The 20,879-nt window shown below is 40.9% G+C and overlaps 1 protein-coding gene across 1 annotated transcript in view; it reads left to right on the forward strand.

Moving 5' to 3' along the window:
• Positions 1–1,758: 1,758 nt before the first annotated feature.
• The window catches only part of BTBD8 (BTB domain containing 8), a gene marked incomplete at both ends in the record, with an annotated part of 34,434 nt that continues 15,313 nt past the window's right edge, over positions 1,759–20,879 (forward strand). The window contains 9 exons of the mRNA XM_084266566.1: positions 1,759–1,868; positions 1,975–2,160; positions 11,127–11,392; positions 12,243–12,360; positions 16,153–16,242; positions 18,273–18,353; positions 19,304–19,400; positions 19,994–20,082; positions 20,290–20,392. Of these exons, the coding sequence (XP_084122692.1) occupies positions 1,759–1,868; positions 1,975–2,160; positions 11,127–11,392; positions 12,243–12,360; positions 16,153–16,242; positions 18,273–18,353; positions 19,304–19,400; positions 19,994–20,082; positions 20,290–20,392 (1,140 nt within the window). The remainder of the gene's footprint in view (positions 1,869–1,974; positions 2,161–11,126; positions 11,393–12,242; positions 12,361–16,152; positions 16,243–18,272; positions 18,354–19,303; positions 19,401–19,993; positions 20,083–20,289; positions 20,393–20,879) is intronic.

Raw genomic sequence — 20,879 nt, forward strand, 5'->3', positions numbered from 1 at the left:
TATTATCTATATTTTAGCATATCGAATGATTGAAAAATTTCTGGGCACATTTCTAGTCTTCAAGTGAATAATGATACAGATCTTGTTGTATTGTTGAATGCAGCTGCTTTGTGCAATGTGTTTTTCTTTCTTGACTACAAAATGGGAAACCTGTAAATGAAACATGTCTGAACAAGAATGGAAAATTAAGATATAACATGTATCAAATCCACCTCTGTCTAATAAAATGCATCTTAAACTGCTCCCTTTATCTGACTACCTATGGATGGATTTCTTACTGAAGCTAAGAATTAGGTTTGAATAGCTGAAGCACCTGTCTGCTGTGCAGCTTTCCTCATGCTAGGATTGTTCTAGTTAGTTAGAAATAATGGCTCATTGTTGGAATTATCCTTCCTGTGTTAGCAATTGCTGTTCTTGTCTCCAAGAACCACTGCCAAATTCCTGTGTTTACAGGAGAAACAGAAACAGTGATTATGGAAACAGAAGGTAGAATTAAGTTGCACATGTTATCAAGGGAGAAGAAAATTGGATGCTAATTACAAAGAAAAAAGTGCCCAGCAGAGGTGAGTCACCTGTCTCTAGGGTGTCCGAGGGCTCCCTCTCCACCTGCAAAGCAAGTGTTCCGGGAACAGGTGAGGATGAACAGGGACTATCAGGAGGCACTGGAGCCAGCACCAACTGTCCACACCAGAGCAGAAGAGAGCTGACAGTTCCTGTTTAGTCCCAACAAGTCCCATGCTGCTGCATGGGTTGTGTCTTTAGAGCCACAGTCTCCCACGCAGGTACTCAGGCGCAGCCTTTGCTGTCATGCTCACGTAAAGCGGACTGAGGGGTGCTGTTGGCCATCTAGGAGCTCCTGGCTGGCAATCTCTTCATGCAGTTCACCAAATATGAGGAAGGAACTCCTCAGTATTATGACAAAGGTGTTGGTCTTGTTTTTGCATCCACTGGCCTTTCAAGGGTGTTTTGCCCCTAAATATTTTCAGCAGTCATCAGCTGAAATGGCTATATATTTCTCACTTGAAGTTGGAAAGGCTGTTCCTTGTCTCAGAAGGGTGCTGAGCAATCTTTACCACCTACGCGGCGGGTTAATGCCTCAGCAGAGGCCGTGCTGGGCAGCGGGGGGTTCCTGAGGAGCGCCTGCTGAGCCCCACCCCAGCTGCGGAGGGAGCCGTGCCCACTGGCGCTCCGGCCAGCGTGCTGGCGCCCCTACTCTCTGTGGTACCAGCCAGGCTCTGCTCGTACTGCGGCCGGCGGACTCTCGCCATTCCGCCGCTGTCGGGGAAGAGCAGCAGCCACAGACCAACCTCCGCGAGAGGCGGCGCGGCGGCCGGCAGAGGGCGGCCTCACTGCGGTCGACGGGTCTCGGCCGAGCCGGAAGGCCCCTCCTGCTGGCTCCGCCCCTTACGGGAGGTACCGCCCCTGGCACGGGGAGGGAAGGCCCCTCCCACCCCCGCCAGGGGGCCCGTGGGGAAGGGCGGGGGCAGGCGCGGCGCCGCAAGCCCCCGTTGGCGGAGGCTACCGCTGGCCCCACCCCCCGGCAGGACGCGGGTCAGGCTCCGCAGCCCGCCGGGTTCCCGCGTCTTGTTGTGAGCCGGTCCCTCGGCTCCCGGCGGGAAGCTGCTCGCGGTGACGGGTGCTGTCCCGCTTGTTTTCGTGAATACGGCGGGGCCGCCCCTTCGGCGGTGCCGCTAAGGGACTGTGAGTCCCCGCCCCGCGTCCCTGCCGCCGCACCGGCCGCGGAGCGGCTGCTGGCACATGGCGCGCTGCGGCGCCGGCGCTACGCCGAAGGGCCCTGGCCCGGCGGCCGCGGAGCGGCAGCGTCTGAAGGAAACACTGGCCGAGCAGCTTCGGCAGGATCTCGCCAGGTACGCGCCGGGCGGCGGCTCTCACGGGGCGGTGGGCTGGGCCGAGTCGGGCAGGGAGAGGGCGGTAACGGTGCGGTAACGGTGCGGTAACGGTGCGCTCCCGCAGGCTGCTGGCGGACGGGACGCTCTCCGACGTGACCATCCGTGTGGGCGACGCGGCGCTGCGGGCGCACCGGGCGGTGCTGCTGGCGCGGGCGCCGCGACTCTTCGCCGGGCTGGGCGAGGGGCGGCCGCCCTGCGAGGTGCTGCGGCTGGACGGCGTGGGGCCCGCGGAGTTCCGGCGCTTCCTGCGGTGAGTGCGCGGCCGCGGGGCTGGGGCGACGAAGCAACGGGCACCGGCTGGGCCGCCGGGCTGGCCGCGGCACTGCCTACCCCCCCTGTGTCTTCTCTTCCTTCCTGCCAGCGCTAACACCTGTTTAAAAGCTTTCCCGTTCGAGGCAGCATCTTCACAGCCTTCCTGCAGAGAACTTGCCTGTAACTTACTCACTTTGCTTTGCCTTCATCCTGCCGCTGCTGACAACGCGTGGGTAAACTCTTCATCGTAGCACTTCTTGTGGTATGTAAAAGGCTTTCTAATAGAACAGGAGGAAAAGCAGCGAAAATCCCCCCAGTATCGTTTAGAACTGTCCCTGCCGATGGATCCCCCCGTTGGCAAGGTCACCTAATGACAAGCAACACTTACTGTCATGTTAAAAAAAGAAAGAAAAACTTAAAGATTTGGAAGCCTATGAGGGTTTCAAGTTAGATGAAGATGCATCAAGTCAGAAACTGCATGGTCATCACCAAAGTCCTACTGATCCATGAACTAGGCCATACACAGCACTGCTTTCCCACCAGCCTGGGATCCCAGCGCAAGGTGTGCCACGCTGTGGGTGCAGTGTGTGGGCTGGGATGGGCACAAGGGCCAGTGTGTATTCCCATTGCCAGCTGTTAGCATGTATCTGGCATCTCGCTCGTCTTGCTGCAAACCTTCAGTGGTACATCAAGGGGTGTTGGCTGCCACCAGACCTTGCAATCCTTCTTCCCTCTAAGTGCCTTTAGTCCTTCTTAAAGAACCAGGCAGCACTTGCTTTTCTCTACCTTCTATAAAACTGGGTTTATGTTAGAACCAGTTCTCCCTTGGGGCATGCACAGGACCCCTGTGATAGACACTGAGATTTCAGCTGAATTCAGGATGTGCCTAGGAAATATATTTGCATGCAGGCTCGTGAGACTTGGCAAAAGAGATGGGAAGGTGTTGCTGCTTTGCAGTTTAGGGCCTAAAAGATAACCTAGGCTGACCTCTCACTGGTTTCACTCATCCTTTTCTTATGGTTGCAAATAAGGCACCAGATAACTAAAAATATGTAGGCTGGGTACTAAATTTATAATAAGTACAAAATAAAACTTTATGAACTAGTATCCAAAACACAGAATCACTGTAGTGGGACAGGCCGATAAACTGGCAGTAGTTTGGTTACTGTCAGACTGGCGGGTGTGTTAGCAAAGCGAGAGGTAAGAAAACAGCATGGGTTGTGTCTTGCATTCTTAACTCCATTATTACTTTGATTTCATTAATTTGCTTTGCTTTCATGTAAGGGGTGATACAGAAGGCTTTCATGCAGAAGCATGATAATGCACATTTTAAAAATTTCAAATTATTTTAATTTGGAAAATCAAAAGTAATTATTGTGAATAATTGTTAAATTAATTAGTTATTGATATACTGTTATATTATTCCTTTGTTTCCCTAATGTAAGTGCTTACAGTGCCTACAGTTCATTGGTACTTGCTTTCAATTTTGCCTGTGTTTGCTGGAAGGCAAGTAATGATCCCTGGAGTCCTGCATATTTGCTGATAAGCACGGTACTGAAAAACATCTTTAAGCTCAAAACAGCTCATCTAATTATGAACCTTTTATCTTCTCAACTTGAGTTGAGATTCTTCAGACAAACCTCCCCATATATTCTCAGATAGGTGTAAAGTGTGTTTTGCAAGGTGGTTTGTTTTTTTTAACTTAGTCTCTTGTGCTGTTTGATCCTTCAGCTTTGGAATCCTCTACGCTAGCATAATTTGTGACAGTGTGTCTCAGTGCACTGGAGTTTGACCACAACCAGCTGCTTTGGGCTAAGGAAAGGAAGCAGCTGTGGTTGAAGAGAGCCTAATTTCATTCTTTCTGCTAGTATCAGGGGCTGTTGAACCTCCATGGTTCCTTACTGTTAAGATGCAAACTAATTACACCTTTGCAAACCCAAAACAGTGCCTTACATTACAGCTAGAGGTTGCCTGAAAGCTATCCTAGTTCTCACAGCATGCACATGGCCATGATGAGTTGGAACAAAGGCTTGCAGCTGCAGTTGAGCTCCTGAGAAAAAGTTGTAGTCTTCTACAAAAGTTCCAAGTTTTCTGCTGGTAAATGCTGTTTCGCTGTTGGACAGGAGTGGAATACCAATATAGTATGAGGAGCTCATAGGAGCTCTCACAACATCTCATTCCTTTTCCTGTTTGTGTTCAGCTTTTTTTTTTTTTTCCCAAGTAAAATGATTTTTCCTTAGGGATTTCAGGATTTTTTCTTTTTCTCACAAACTACATCTGGCCTGCGACTCACTGAGACATACTTCCTTTGGGCCTCTGTCTCCCATAATCAGGAGAGACACAGGCTACGTGCCACTTGTGTGCTGAAGGCTGTGCAGCTCCTCTTGACAGACTTTTGAGCATTTTTGAGCAGGATGGGGGACATGGTAAAACTTCACGCATGAACTAGCTGAGCCAGCTGAGCACTGCTTTGTTTCCCTCCCTATGCCTGCACTGTCTGAGGACACCAGCAAGAAACTGTGGGTCACCAGGAAGTGCAGTATCCATAGTGGAGACACTATTCCCTTTATGTTCTTGTCCAACGAAGCTAATGTAATAGTCTTCTGTCACTCTTCATAACACGACTAGAAAAGGGTCAACAACTGCAAGTATGTCGATGGCAGGGGATGACTGCTCAAGCAGGGTTCTGCAGCCTGCCTCAGGAAGGCAGCAACTTAGCATCCCTGAAGGACAGCAGTCTGTCACAGATCATTAGATCATTAATATCTTGCCTTTTGAGAGGCAAACTGCTTTTACCCTTTCAGTTGGAAAAATACAGCTTTAGAAATAAAAATCTGGTTGTTAGAAATGTTAGGAAACAATGAGAGTATTAAAGGGATCTGATTTAAGGAAGGACACAGGAGGACCTGATGACAGTCAGATCCAGTTAAAAAGCAATAAATACAGATCAAATACAAAGGAATACAATTGTCATTGTGACATTTACTGCCACGGGGGTTAATTTGCAGCACCAGCAGTTGAGTCAAAGTAGACTAGCCAGGGCTTTGACCATGTTGTGTTGTTTGTGTTGTTCTGTACCAGGCAGTAGAAGGATGCTACATCTAGCTTAAGTGCAAATAAAAACGTTCTTGAAGGTAAACTCCTAGACAGCATAATGACAGTAACTTCTTTCTTTAGGCTCAATGCAGCTGTTTGCTCTGTAGAATAAATTTTAAGCTGTAGCAACTGCTGTTAATACTAGAGATGCCCTGTAGTGTTGTTCTAGTTTCGCCTGTCATTTAGTCACACCTTTTACAATTTCATTGTTGCTCATGACTGTCAGAATCCTCCCTGTGTGCAGGGCAGGGGGGGAAATGAAGCCAGAAGGTAGTGTACCTGTTAAAATTATGTGACATCAGACTGACACTACAGAAGATGATGGCTTAGCTTGACCTTCTCTTCCTTGTGGGCTTTACATAAAGCAGTTGGGCAAAAACCTGGTCTGTGAATAGCTGTTCGTTATAGTTCCATAGTATTGGATTAGCAAAGTAGGTGGAAAAGGGAGACATTTCTGTAAACAGCTTGTGAGTGAGAGCAGTCTTACTGACTGCTTGATTAGCATAGTCCCCATTGTATACTGGCTATTTTGGTGGAAACAAAGGTCACTTCTGCTTGTGTACGCTGAATTCCTTTACGCTTCTGCCTCAGCAATCATACTCTTGGTATCTAGGGCTCTGCATTCCCCTCTAGTGGGTTATGACTGCAAACCACTATTTTGGAAGAAAAGCATGCCTCCCATGTTCTTGAAATGTTGTGGGTTATATGGTTTACTCTGTTATGATCCTTCCCTTTTATCCTCTTATCACTCATGCCCGTTAATGTGGTGTACCCTAACATGCGAGGCGTATCCACTCTGACTGGTTCATGTATCTTGAAAACAAGCTAACTGCAAAAATGGCTTTCTGTGGCATATGCAGGTGTGCTTTTTGGCTCAACAACTATTATTTTCCATGCATTAAGGTATGAGGGAATTGGAGTGCAGCTGAAAAAAAAATCATCACTCCCAAAAGAAATGGAATTAACAAACCCTGCCCTATAAATATGGGTAACATGGGAAATTTGATGTGACTGTCTTAAACTTCATGAAACAATAAATCCTGAATTGTGGAAGTTAAAATACTCTGTAAAGGCTTATCTCCAGTGAACAGTGAAAACTGAGAAAGTTAAGAACAAATTATTATGAACCAAAGTGTTTATGTCCCAAGTTAAGGGATTAAAGAATTTGCTCCTCTGAGTGAGTAGCTAGGCTGTTCTAACTTCATGGCTTTCATTCACACAACCGTATTCTCTGGTCTGAGTTTCTTACCACCCCTCCAAGTTAGTTTGTTGTGGTTATACATATGAGCTATGCTAGTCACTGAGAATAATTAGACTTTGCTAAGCAAGGAATGTGGGAAGGAGGGAAGGAAATAAGTTAGATTCTACATGCAGCCTGTGGTTTAGATTTTGTTATAAAATGCTTAGGGAAGAAAGACTTCACCATGATTGTTTCTTTTGATGAAAACAGGCTTCAAACACATGCCAGGCAGAGGCAACCTTAGCTGCTTTCCACATATATAGAAAGAGTGAGTTTTTCTTTTTTTTTTTCTTACTGGATTTTTTTGGATGCATGTTTCTATCTAATTTTGATTCCTCCCAGGAAGTTGAGAAACTAAACTTTCACATCGCAGTATATTTGGTATGTGTGTGATGTTAACATCTTCCTTTGGAAAACACGGTATCTTAATGCCATGGATTTATGCCTCAAGAACAAAATATGTGAGAAATGGGTAGAAACCTTTCACTGGGACCGTGATTGCTTAAGCACCAGATTCTTCTGCTGAAATGCTTAGCTTTACCAAGGAATCAGAAAATTTAATCAGCATCTGTGTGAGGCAGCAAAGCAGTTGATGTTGCATCTCATGAGAAGAAATTTACTGAAATACTTATCTCAAGAAATCAGTGGCACTAAAATAACCATTTCAGCTGCAAAAATCAAGCAGACGGGTCTCTTAGCAAATCTAAAGGAAAATGGAAGAATTTTAAGGGATTAATTTAGGTTGAAGTTGGGCATATGACATCCCTAACTTGTACTAAAAAGATTCACTGCTGTAGGTGTGTTGATTGCTGAAATATTTTTAGCAAGTCTACCAAGATTAAATTCAGTCATGGGAGTATTTGTTGCACTTGGGTTTGCTAAAGACATCAGTGCTTTAAAGCCGTGATCATGGAGTGGTTCAGAGGCTTCCTATGTTCTTGGTGGTATTTTTATTAACAGAAAGCTAATAGATCTTGGGTTTATTTTGGTATTTAATTGTGATAGTGCATACCTTTAAGTAGAAGTGTATAATATGGTATTTTACACATCTACAGAAGGTATTTCAGTACTAATCTAGTTACTATGTGAAGTTCTGGTAGGCACTATGCCAAGTTCCTGTTGAAAACACCGCACAGAATTTCTGCAGCTTGTAAATAAAAGAAAAAACAAAATTTGTCTGTTTTCATTAATTGTGTTACTCTACACTACCAAGTAAGTGTCCAGGTTTGGGCATCTGTCCTTGTCATTCTACTCTAAAGCCACCATTGTATCTTGCTTTCAGGACAATTAAACTGATGTGCTGTCAAATAGAAGAACTTCCCTTTTTCATGTATGTTGAACTCGTGTGTTGATGGCTCTCCATGCTATCCTGTCCCTGGCATTAATGGTTCTTACTCAGGTCTGCTCTAAAATCTCTTTACTAATGTTCTGCCAATCTGGACATATACACAACGTGTCCGTAACAACATGTACAAGACCCTCTTTGTTTAAATAGCAGCATCAGTGATGCCTACATGTATCTGTAAGGTTAAGGACAATGTGGGTTAAGGAGAAGATGGCAGCTAACCATCTTCTGCAGCTGGGCTTTCAGTGAAGAACTCCCTCAGCACAGGTGGGAGCTGCTGTAGGGAGTACTTGGAAGGTGGGTGTCTAATTAGTTGAGAAAATCTAATTAGTTGGTTAACAACTACTTGGAGACAATAAGAGAGGCTGTCCTGACAGCCTTCAGCTAAGTTTGGAGACAATGGTGTTGATGCCAGTGGCTTTCAGTGTTCTTGGAAATGACAACAAAATGGGTTCCTCATGCATGACTCCTCACATGGAGTCACCAATCTACAAGGGATGCATTTTTGATGTCAGTGTATGCTGTGTGTTGTTAGAAGCAGCACGTGTTCTAGGAAGCTGCTCACAGTAAGTACAACCTGGTACTTTTATGATCATAATTTGGGATGTTGGAAGAAGTCTGAAACATGTTTACACCTTCGTTAGGGTTACTATGAAAACTACTTAACTCTGTTCAAAATGGGCCAAGCTGTAAGACCTCTTGACACTGATTCAAAGAAGAAATCTGTAACTTTATAAAATTGTGATCTTCTGCACTTAGCTTACTAAACTAAGGTGTCACATTAATGCTTACTCAAGACATTTGGAACAGTAAACACTGTTTGTATCCTAATTCTGCACAGAGTTCTGGTTTCTTACAGCAACTTTTGTAAATAGATGGGTTTACATTAGCACTAAAACACCTGAGTTCTAAAGTCTGAGCTATGCATTTTGCTGTGGATGAAAGACTTCCCTAGCTTTGATTCATGCAGGAAGGCACCATCTGATACTCTACAGAAGACAGTCGTCTTCAGTCTGCCATTAAAAATGAGGCTATAAAAGGGTGTTGCCAAACAAAGTTTTCCATAACAAGTTTTCAAGAACTGCAGAATCTTCCAGTCTGGAAAAAACCTCTAATGGGATTTAAGTGAGATAAAGGAAAATTTCTAAAAGATGTGTTAAAAACATTGCTGTCTGTAAAGCAGAATAATGGCTGTCTCCATGAGTCTTTTGAAGTAGTAAAGTTACAGTCTGTATTAAGCAGGACAGAGAAAGTCTGCTGAGTTTGGAAAAGTAAAGAACCCAGGACTGTAGCTAAATTTTAAACATTAACTGAAAAAATCCAAGTTCCTTGACAATTTTGAGGGGAAAAAAACCCTTTTTTCAAATAGAAAAATTGTTCAGATCTAGAAACCAGTTACGTAGTTCTCGTTCAACGTCGTGCCTCTTGTTTTATTTACAGAGTTCCTAGTTGTGGTAAGGGTGCCATTTTTATTCACTTAAGCACTAGTGATAATAAAATTACATTCCTGGGGTTTCTTATGTAGATTATCTGAAAATACCCTTAGGACTCCCAGGAGATTGTTGCCTCATTGCCTAGTTTATCAGATTCCCTATGGATATGTTTCTTAGTTACTGGCAGAAAGGAAGCAAGAACATCAAAGTAATGAATTTATGGCAAAGCAGTGTATCTGTTGCTGCTATTTTTTTCTCCCTCAAAGTCATCTGTACTGTCTTTATATGTTGAATATGCAATAGCTTCTCTGCAACAGAAAGGTGAGTAAAGTTCAGTGCAAATTTAACCTGGAATGTTACGAATGGCAGTCTTCCTTCAGCAAACCCTTACTAGGGATCTTCCTGCAATTTTCCCCATTCAGTATGTGTTACTGGTTTGGTTTTGTAATTGTTGATCCAGGGATAAAGTGGGAATGATTGGATTTTCTCTAGTAGTGGCATTGTCTATGTAACTTCAAGTGACATTTCTTGGAAAATATGATGTGGACAAACAACTTGGAAGACAAAACTTCAAAATACTTCTGTGGGCTTTTGAAATGTCTAGGCTAATTTGTTTCCTACTCTGTCCTGCTGCCATAAAGCTGTAAAACACAGATGTTAAGTACTGAGCAGCACAGTGAACAGGGAACATGTATGGTACTCATGGTCTTGCATTTTCTAAAGATTTGCAAAGTCTGCCTGCTCCAGCAAGCAAACTGTGGTTCTGTTCTTGGTAATATTCTTTCCTGCATGCCTCATGCTGTTGTTACACTGAGTTGGAAAGCACTGAAAATGTGAAAAGCAGCGGATAGTCAGGCCACAAGTTGGGAGTTTTGAAAGCACATATGGTACAATGACCTTAAAAACCCATATAAAGGGGGTCGGACAATCTTCCTCATTTGATGTGATTTTTATTACTCCTGTCATGTTTTTCTGGCCCTTTTTTTCAAAATCTAATAAACTGTTAAAATTCCCATTTCCTACATTGTTGTTTCTTGTCACTCTCGTTGTGACAATCTGTATCACACAGACACAGAATCTCTACCTAACTCAAGCCTTTAAATGTAGGGCTTAAGAAGGAAGATGATTTCTTGGTATGTTTTCTCTGCTGCTTTAGAGGGCAGTGTTCAAATGGCATACTCAAATTACTATGTTCCCAGTATTAACAATAAAGCCTTTTTGCCATGGAATGAGTGACTAAATGCAGATCTGTAAGTACATGTCTGCTAAACCCAAAGTAACTGTAGCTTTTCTGTTACTCTTTTCTAGCTTCATCTTCATGGTATGAAAGCACTGATAAAGTGTGTTATCTGTTCACATTGACTTTTTAAGGCCCCATTAAATTGCTGGAGTACAGTATCTTTCTATAAATACAAGATCTTTGCTGTCACAGACAGCAGGCTTTGTTAGCCTTTCCAGATCTTGAGCCAAAAATAAGCTGGTGAAACAGATGGGAAAGTGGGAAGCTGGAATTACTAATGGGAAAAGTAAAAGCTGATACAGCTTGCTTCTGATTATAGTGGATGACCTAGGAAAAGCAGACAAAAATTTCTTTCATTAAAAAAGCAAAGGAAGGGAGAGAAACCTTTGTTCCTTTTAACCTGATAGAACGTTCTATTTATAAAGCTTATTTATGCTTTTTCAAGCATTGCAGAAAAGTTTTCCAGTGATAGTTATAAAAATTATTATTAAGCACTGTAAAGTCCAGCTTTTGGTTTCCGGTCATGAATATTGTTAGACAGAAAAAAGGTAATTTTTTTGTTTTCATCAATTGAAAAAAATACAGAAGTAAACTTAGCATCCTCTTCCAGGCTTGTGTACTCATCTGATAAAAATCTTGAAGCTGAGGAGCTGGCTATGATGAAAAAAGTATTGGAACCTAAATTAATAAAAGAAAACAACACTGCTACTCTTCGGAACAGTCAAATAAATATAAATTATCTTGGAGATGGCAAAAGAACACTTGTTGATCAGAATGCTCCAAGTGGAGCTGTGCAGAAAGAAGTTGCTTGCTCATCTTGTACTGAAGAGGAAATTCCAGAAACAGTCGATGCAGAAAGCAGCACAGGCACTGCAGGTAGGTTTGGAATTATACTTTTGTTTGTTTTAAATAATTATCCAAAGACTTAGACAGATGTAAATATGCAGGCAGTGATTAAAGCTATTGTTATAACAGCTTACATGGATATTCTTTGCTATGGTCTATCTCATTCTCTCACACCTGGAAAAAAGTGGCAGCAGTTTGGCAGGAGCAGTTCTTGGGCAGTGTGCAGCGTAGCAAACCTGGCTGCACTTGCCAGGCATCAGGCACGTCCATCAGTGTGACATCTGTAACACAGTCTCCTTGTGTCCTCTCCATGTGTGACTTCCATGGAGCAGATTCTCTCCATTTCTGTCGTGTTCTAGCAAATCATGCTAGTTCCATGGCTGGGTCATGAGGATTTTGGGATCTTTCAGAATCTTCCCTGCTGTAGCCATGAATGAAATAGGTCACGTGGGGAAACGTGTAACTCCATTTACACCAAAGGTGGTAAGATAGGATCCAGCAACAAATCTGTTCAGGCAGAAGCCTGTAGCACTGTGTGACCCTGAACTTTAGAGTCTACCGTTCTTACACGCAGAGGTACCAGAGCTCTGTTTAAAAAAAACCAAAAAATGAACTGGCTGCATAAGCTCATGAAAGAGTAACTGTAGCACTTCTGTGGATACCAAGTATGAGGCATTCATCAAATTTCCAATATCTCAAGTTAAAACACGAAGTAAAATGCAAAGTCTGGGAAGAGTTCCAAGGAAAATTCTAGCTTGGATATGCAACAATAAAAATTTCATTATGTCAGATTCCTATTTTCAAGTAATTTGCCTGTGTACTGTCAATAGCCTTGTCTACACCAGACAAAGTGAAAATAGCTGTTTCTCCCCATCTGCAGATAACTCCAAACTAGAAACTGCATCTGCATTAGGAGAAGACTTGATGATGCTCTACAAAATGTGCTGTTGCCCAGATACTAATATTTGCATAGAAGGCAAAGATTTTCAAGCTCACAGGTATTTACAGTATTGTAAAGTTTTTCAACTAAACTCCTTACAGTATAAAATGCTGCTTTACCTATAGTAAAGTTACTGCTGGTGCTGTACCTAGCTGTAAGCCATTAGTTTTTAGGTCTGATGTGAGAAGTGGCCATAGTGCCAAAGTATGGTACTATGAAAAAAAACCAGTTCTGTTTTTAGCACTTCTAAGATTGCCTTTGTAAACTTATACAATGAGTACATACTCATGTATAAATACTGTGTAGGTTTTCTTTGCTACCTTTTTAAAAATAACTGCAGTATTGAAAGAAAATGAAAAATCTATTAATAAGCTATTCTGCTGTTAATCACAGAATCACAAGGTTGGAAGAGACCTTTGAAGATCTTCAAGTCCAACCATTCCCATCCTATGCTAAACCATATCCCTCATCTACCCTTTTTTTTGAACACATCCAGGGAAGGTGACTCAACCACCTCCCTGGGCAGCCTGTTTCAGGCCCTGACAACTCTTTCAGTAAAATGCTGAATACAATTGCCATACAGGTAGAAAATTTCTGCAGTAGTTTATTATTTTTTTTGATCCTTTTCAGAATCTGTGCATACAGAGTCTGACTTCACTTTCATTACTTCCCTCACGTAGATGTAAGATCTATCAGCAGCCTTTATTAGATCTAAAGTCCAAGACCTCCTAAGAACTTTGGCTTTATTGGACTTCCGTAGTCTGGGAAAGCAAACTAAAGCACCAGCACTGTTCTTCATAAGTTTGATGTGTGTTTGTGCTTGAGTCTGGTTGCACAAACAAACTAGACAGTTTGTATTTGTTCCCTTTGAGTATATAAATAACTGAGAGAGATTATATAAACCTTACTCTTTGGTATTTTCTCAACACAAAGCTTGGGGGGGGATACTGGCATAACTAAATTTCTGTAATATAGTACAGAATCATATTAGGCATGTTTTTTTCTTCTGGTCTGCACTATAAGACAACATGTTTTCAGGTTCAGAACTTGGAGAAATAAATACTTTGATGCAAAAAGAAAATCAACAAAAAGATTCCATCAGCAGAGCTTCTTCAATTTAGGCCACTTACTGCCTGAAGCAATGTCTCTAGGCTAACCAGCATCAAAAAATACAGCACTAACTCAGAGAGAAAACAGGGATCTTCTGACACAGGCACAAGACTTGCTTGTCTTAATACTGCAGCATGTAAACAATAGGAGTGAATAAGGGAAATTAACTTGGATATAATTGTGGTAAAATCACCAGTGTGACTTAAATTTTCAAACAGGAGAAAGTATAAGCACCCATCCTCTGCCACCCTCTTATCCCTGTATTGCCTACTTTCTCAAGCCCTATGAACTTCCAGTAGCTTTCACAATGGGAGCAGCAGTGCTCTGAGAGTGTTCCCAAATTAGTTCCTCCCTGTGCTGTGTTGTATTCTTGCAGAACTCTAAGCAGGGTGTATCAGTTTGTTCGTTATGAAACTTGTGGCACAAATCATGAAAGTAGAAAATCACAGAAAAACTTACTTCAAATCATTTGCTGTGTCTGTGTATTTTATAAGTTAAAATTTTATCAGTGTGTGTTTGGATAGTACTTACTTGAACACATTCTACTGGGTATCCTTCTTAGTGAAAATGAGGCTTTTAATACCAACTTCAACTGTGCCCTTGTAGTTAATCTAGCCCCATTCATTACTAAAATTCGTTCAGAAGAGGACAAAATTTGAGTTAGGGTATTTCATATCTCCATGATATCATGGAGATACCTTATAAAAACAAGATGGCTTGTGTATTCAGAACTTCATATATTCAAGAGGTGTGATGTGATATCCATTTACGTGTGGAACTATTTCACTGAGGTATGAGACGTTCTGTAAAAGTTTCAATATTATTATTATTGCTGGATGAATCACAGGAGGAATGTGTAAGAAGGTCCTAATTTAAAGTATTGAGATTTCTGAAGCAGGAGGGAGGGAAGAGAGATGAGAGATTCCAGAATATATAATGCCTAGCAAAGAGACCATAAATAGCCACCTTCTTGCTTCTTCCTACGCAAAATGAGAATGCTGTGAAACATTTTTAAGAGCCAACAAATAGATGTAAAAGAAAGGATTCTCCTGCCTAATGCAACACTTGGCTTTTTCTGCCACAGGAAATATGTGACATAAAGTAATTCTATAAATAATAGGAAGCTTAGTAAGTTTCAGGAAAAAAATGTATGTATGAGAACATTATCTGCAGTAGCCTGTATAAGATATGTAAAGGGTAACACTGTAACTGCTGTAGGTCTGGAAGGCTGAAATGATAAAGCAGTTTTCATCTGCTGTCTTCTCTTCCTTTTTGCCCTTCCATCTGAAAAAGCTCCTGTTGCAAAGGTCTTGTCGTTGGAAGACACTGATACTAAGGGCAAATTGTGCCTGACAAATTTGGTGGCATTCTATAGTGGGGTTACAGTGTTGGTGGATAGGGGAAGAGCCTGATGTCATTGACCGGGCGTCTGCAAAGTATCTGACATTGTCCTGCATGATATCCTTGTCTCTAAATTGGACAGACATGGATTTGATAGATGGGCCACTCAGTGGGTAAGGAATTGGCTGGACAGTCACATTCAAAGAGTCGCAGTCAACAGCTCCAGTGTCCAAGGGGAGACCAGTGACAAGTGGCATTCTCAGGGGCTGGTATTGGGACCAGCATTGCTTAACATCTTTGTTGGTAATGTGGACAGTGGGATCAAGTGCACCCTCTACTGACACACTGGGATGCCATCCAGAGGGACCTGGACAGGCTTCAGAGGTGGGACTGTGCAAACCTCCCAAGCACAACTACAGGCTGGGCAGAGAATGGAATGAGAGCAGCCCTGAGGAGGACATGGGGGTGGTTGGTTCATGAGAAGCTCACTGTGAGCTGGCAATGTGCACGTGCTGCCCACACACCCAACTGTATCCTGGCTTGCCTCAAAAGAAGTGTAACCATCAGGTCAAAGGAGGATTCTCTACTCCACACCTGGTACATCTAGCTGTGGGGCCCCCGATATAAGAAGGACATGGAGCTGTCAGAGCAAGTCCAGAGGGCCACAAAGATGATCAGGGCCGGAGCACTTCTCCTGTGAAGACAGGCTGAGAGAGCTGGGCTTGTTCAGCCTGGAGAGGAGAAGACTCTGGGGAGACTTTACAGCAGCCTACCAGTACCTAAAGGGACTGGGAAAGATCGAGAGGGGCTGGTAAAAAGGGCAGGGAGTGATAGGACAAGGGAGAATGGCCTGAAGCTGAAGCAGGGCAGATTTAGGTTAGGCATTAGGAAGAAATTCTTTCCTCTGAGAGTGGGGAGGCACTGGCACAAGTTGCCCAGAGAAGCTGTGGCTGCCCCCTCCCTGGCAGTGTTCAAGGCCAGGTTGGATTGGGCTTTGGGCAACCTGGGCTAGTGGAGGGTGTCCCTGCCTGTGGCATGGAAATAGATGTGCTTTGAGGTCCCTTCCAACCCAAACCGTTCTATGATTTTATGACTATGAAATGAAACAGAAGAAATTAAACTTGCAATTTTGCATTACATTAAAGGAAGATGCTAGTGATGATAACTTCTTATGTGAATGTCAAATCATACCAGAAACAAGCTTTAACTGAGAAATTTAGAATGCTATTTGGTTTTTTCTTTAGCATATTTTGAAATTCCAAACATATCAGGAAAAAGGCATGCAGTACACAGATGACTCTTTAATGCATAAAGGGCAAAGATTTAAGTCAATGTTATCAAAGAGTCTTATAATAAATATTTGTATCTAGTGGAATAATGTTTACTTTTCCTCTCTCAGGGCCATTTTATGTGCCAGATCTAGTTATTTTGCTGCAATGTTGAGTGGAAGTTGGGCTGAAAGCTCCCAAGAGCACATCACTCTTCAAGGGTAAGTGTTGTCTTTGCAAGTCATGTGGGAGCAAAGGTAGGCAATTTAAAATCACTGCAAATATGTAACAACTGTGCTGTGTATAGAACACTGAAGATTAATTTGCCTTGACACTTTTCTTCAGCTTGATATATTTCCTGAGTACTGTTTTGACTTCAATGTGAAACACTGTGTGTAGTGTATTTGTTAATATTGTCAGGTGGTTCAGGGAAGAAGCCTTTTCCATCAGCAGAAAAATACTAATCGTTTTTTGCAGAGTTTGTTTTAGTATTCACAGTGTATTTTACAATTCTCTCGCTTCAGGTTGTACATGCCAGGAAAAGTATGATCTCATTTATTTTCATACCTATTTGTACAATAAGAGTGTATTTACAATATAAAGGCAAATAATTACATTTCTTAAATAGTGCTTAATAATAGTATTTCAAGATCCTACACTAAACCAGTTTTGACTAGTGTGGTTATTTGTAATGGCTTTCTGTGTGAGAGCTGAAAATAATGGAGCTGTCAGTGTAGGATGAATACTGAAGCCTTGTAAATAAACTGGGCACTGCCAGGTTTGTTCATTTTGGTATCAGAAAAATCAATTTAAATACATTAAATGTTCTTTAAAAGCAAACTAATACCGATTCTTGTACATGTTAGCTTTCTTAGTTCAGGCATGATGTTGGCTGACTCAGCTTCCTTCAGAAAGAACTGTGTACCTTAGTGTTGTATAGTTGTTTTGTGTTGATATAAAATTTCTTATGTTTTCATAATTTTAATTTTCTATCAATGTAATAATATTACTGCTAAATCAAGAAGGTTTTCTGTTCACTTTTGTTACAACTTTCTAAACCGTATAAAACAATACACTTAATTGATTCCTTAGCTTTTCTCCTATACATATAATTTTTAGAGGCTGATAGTCAACACTTACTCTGGTATTCACATTTCTCTCTCTGTGATTGATTCCTATATGGCTAAGAAATTTTCATCCCTGTTTTTCAGCAGAGGGTTTTCTCCTGAGAAGTGTTTAATCTTTACATGGGTATATCCTCATGCCAACGTCTCATAATTTCTGTTATTAACAATCATATCTATTTATTTTATCTTTTCTAATTCAGTTTTCTGCTTGCTGCAGATTTTCATGCTGTCTTTCTAAACACTTCTAGATAAAGTACATATGGCTTATTCCACAGTAATGAAAATTCAGCTGAAGATAACAGCTGTCGAGACTGTGGGGAAACATTTCCTTGCTGTTTTTATGGCTATCATGTGTACTAATATATAGACAGACAACTGTGTTGATATTGCTTCTTAGTGTGTTGCAACCTTTTCTTTTTTTTCTGGTTTTTTTAGTCATTACTGTCTGTTGCTTAAACATGTCTAATGTTTAAATGGTCCTAGCTCAGTCTGCACTAGTGGGTTCTGAAGACTGCATACCAAGACATAAGTACAACAATGTATATATTAGTACAGGAGATCGTTCACCATTTAAAACAGACATTCTGTGCCTTTCCCTGTTACAATGCTGGGATGATGCAAGGATGCAAGCACAACTCTGTACAGAAATTCCATATTTCTTAATCTGAATCTAGGCATAAACACTTTTCCAAATCTTTTGAGATGCAACATTCCTACTTAGCATTGTAATAAAGCTATTAAATGTATTTTTATTGTGGGAAAAGCTTAAATATATTGAAGAAATAATCATTATTATGAAACTATTTTTAAATATAAGGTTGCTTAATAATTGACTTGCTATTTTTATAAGTCCTTCTGCATATTATCAGGGTAAACAATCTAGATAATAGTATTAGTCTGCTTATGACTTAATTTCAAAGTTTCAGCAAGACTACTGAGTAGCAAAATTCTTTTTACATTGCAGTGAACTTGAAAATAGCTTTAATTTTATCAAACCATTTATCTTCCACTCACAGAGTGGCTGAATGATGTATCAGCATTTTGACCAACTTCCTTTGGCTAAGGAATGTGGGGGGTTTAATTCCGGACGTGTCTTTATTCGGTTTTTTCTTTCTTTTTTGCAGCATAAGCCACGTAGAAATGAGTGTCATCTTACATTTTATATATGGAGGTATTCTGGACTTTCCAGATCAAGTTGATGTTGGGTATATGTCAACTTTTATCCTTTTTAATTGTAGTTTGTGCTCGTGTTGTAGTTTTGTGCAGCTGGGTTCTGGTGGAGGAGCAGGGGCTGCTGGGGGATATTTTTCTCAGTTAAAACTCAAAAGGAAAATTCTTCATGTAGTATAATTAAGAAAAAGGTGTCAAATAAAATGATTGTTACACCTAAAAATTCTAAAAATAAGCTTGTGGAAGAAACCTTGTTTATTTGGCAGCTAATGGAAAAGGCAGGCCAGACATTTTGGGAGTATTATATAAGGAAAGTGAAAGAAGTTTTACAAAAGTAATTCCCAATTTGTCTGTGTCTTCATTTGAGTTTTCAGAATAATATGTACAATGTGTGATAATTTATAACTGTTAATATGTGGAAGTTAGTCTTAGGTGGTAGAAAAGATGGTATATAGCAACCAATGTAAATGTTGGCATTTTCTCTGGATAGTTTTTATCACAGTTTTACACATAATCCTGAATTAGTTAAGTGCTGAAATATGTGAATTATTCCTTTAACCATTTAAAATAATGGTTTGCTCACTGTGCTTTTTCTTATTCGAGACGTAATTCTCAGATATTATATCAATAACATTTTATGTAATCCTTGGAAAAAACTGCAAAATTCTAAAACTGTTGCCACAAATATTTTTCTCTTGGTACCCTTAAAACAGAGAAGCCATGAGTCTTCTAAACAGTTTCTCAGTGATTCGTTGAAGCTTACTTTATATAGACTGGACCCAGTGGTTGAGAGATTCTAATTATGTCAATACATGTTCCTGTTTGAAGATTATTCTTTAGCAAGTTTCACACTTGTTTATCAGTGTATTTCTGCAGTAAACTCTGATTAAACAAAGAGGTAAAATTGGCATGTAATTTGACTTGTAAGCAAAACGCACGTATGAAACTTATTTTTTTATTTCTTTTGCCACTGTTGTCTCTTTAGTCGCATGTTGGGCATTGCAGATATGTATGGGCTAGATGGCCTGAAAGAAGTAGCTGTCTACATTTTAAAAAGAGATTACTGCAATTTTTTCCAAAAGGTATGTCAGTTCTCCTGCTACTGTGTAAAGCAGAAAGCCTAAGAAGAATTTTCATTCTATTACTTACACATCATAATGGCGAGATACTTAACAACTGTGTGGCCAAGGCACTAGCTTAAGTCAACAGACCCTATTCTTAAGTGTACATCTGCTAAATTCACCAGGACTTGTGAGATTTGTGGTATCATCTGCCTATTTATAGAAGCTTGTAACCACAAGTGATGAAAACAGTGTTCCACAGGGAATAACTTGATACATTTCAGTGTACAGGTAATTGCTCTTAATAGGAATATGGAAATATGAAAAATCAGATTTCATGGGCATGTATTAGAAAATATTTCCATTCAATCAAAATTAGTTTAATAACAGGTAACTGCTTGGAGTTGAGCATTTTTTATGCATTAGGCTTACTAGGCTTAATACTACTTTATGGATATGTGGAAGCAACTGGCTTTCCTATTCTGCATAAATGCAAACAAACTTAAATACCGTGGCAACTAACAGTGTTTCTGTTTGAACTGAAGATTTTGTAAATCTGTAGTTCCTTTAAGTCAGAATGTACAATAATTGTGATAATTTGCTAACAACTCTAGCCTGTTCCTGGAAAACAGCAACCTGTACTAGAATGCATGGCTATTGCTCATTCATTGGGAGTGGAAAACCTATATGCTGCTTGCATGAAGTAAGTAAAATAAACTATGGTTTTACTTTTTCTCTCTCTGTTGAAATGATTTTACTTTGCAAGACTGGGTTTATTTTTGGCATATAAAATGTTTCCATTTCAAGTATTATTTTCCTTTGCAATACTTTAGAAGTATCACTGATGCTAACAAGTCAAGATAGAATGTTTTTCATCTTCCTTACCTGAGAAAGTCTTGTTTTTCAACAGATGGGTAGGAAAACATTTTGCAAAATGTTTGTCAGAGAGAAGCTTTGCCAGTTTACCTACTGAACTTCAGAACAACTGTCTTGTTATGTTGATTAACTCTTTGGTAAGTACAGATAGTGTGCTTTATATAAAAACAGAGCAATATAATTTTTTTCCTTATTTAGCTGTGCAATATTAAGAGATAATACAGGATTTTAAATCTCTAGTACACTTCTGTATAAAAGTTCCCATTAAAATAGCAATTTTAAAACAGATTTTCAGGAGCAGATCTCATTGTTATGCTTCACTGTTCACTGCAGTGATAATCACATCCAAGTCCAGCAAAATAATACAGAGTAAGTTTGAGATAAAGCTGTGCCTGTTGCTCTCCAATCTCAATAGGTCACACTGCCAAACATACCCCTAGTGAAAGAGATGTAGTCTTACGTGGCTCTAGCCAAGAACTGCCATTGGCTGAGAGGGCTGTTAAGGCTTCTTGGGACTGTGTGTTCTCAGGACATCTTTGATGAAGTACTTACCCCATCAAGTGCTGTGGCCAGCAGGTCAGCTGTGAGCGGTGGCTGGTACTGCAGACTCTGGTGAAAGCCTGA

Source organism: Gallinula chloropus (genome assembly GCF_964237585.1).
Source record: "Gallinula chloropus genome assembly, chromosome: 6".
NCBI lineage: Eukaryota > Metazoa > Chordata > Aves > Gruiformes > Rallidae > Gallinula > Gallinula chloropus.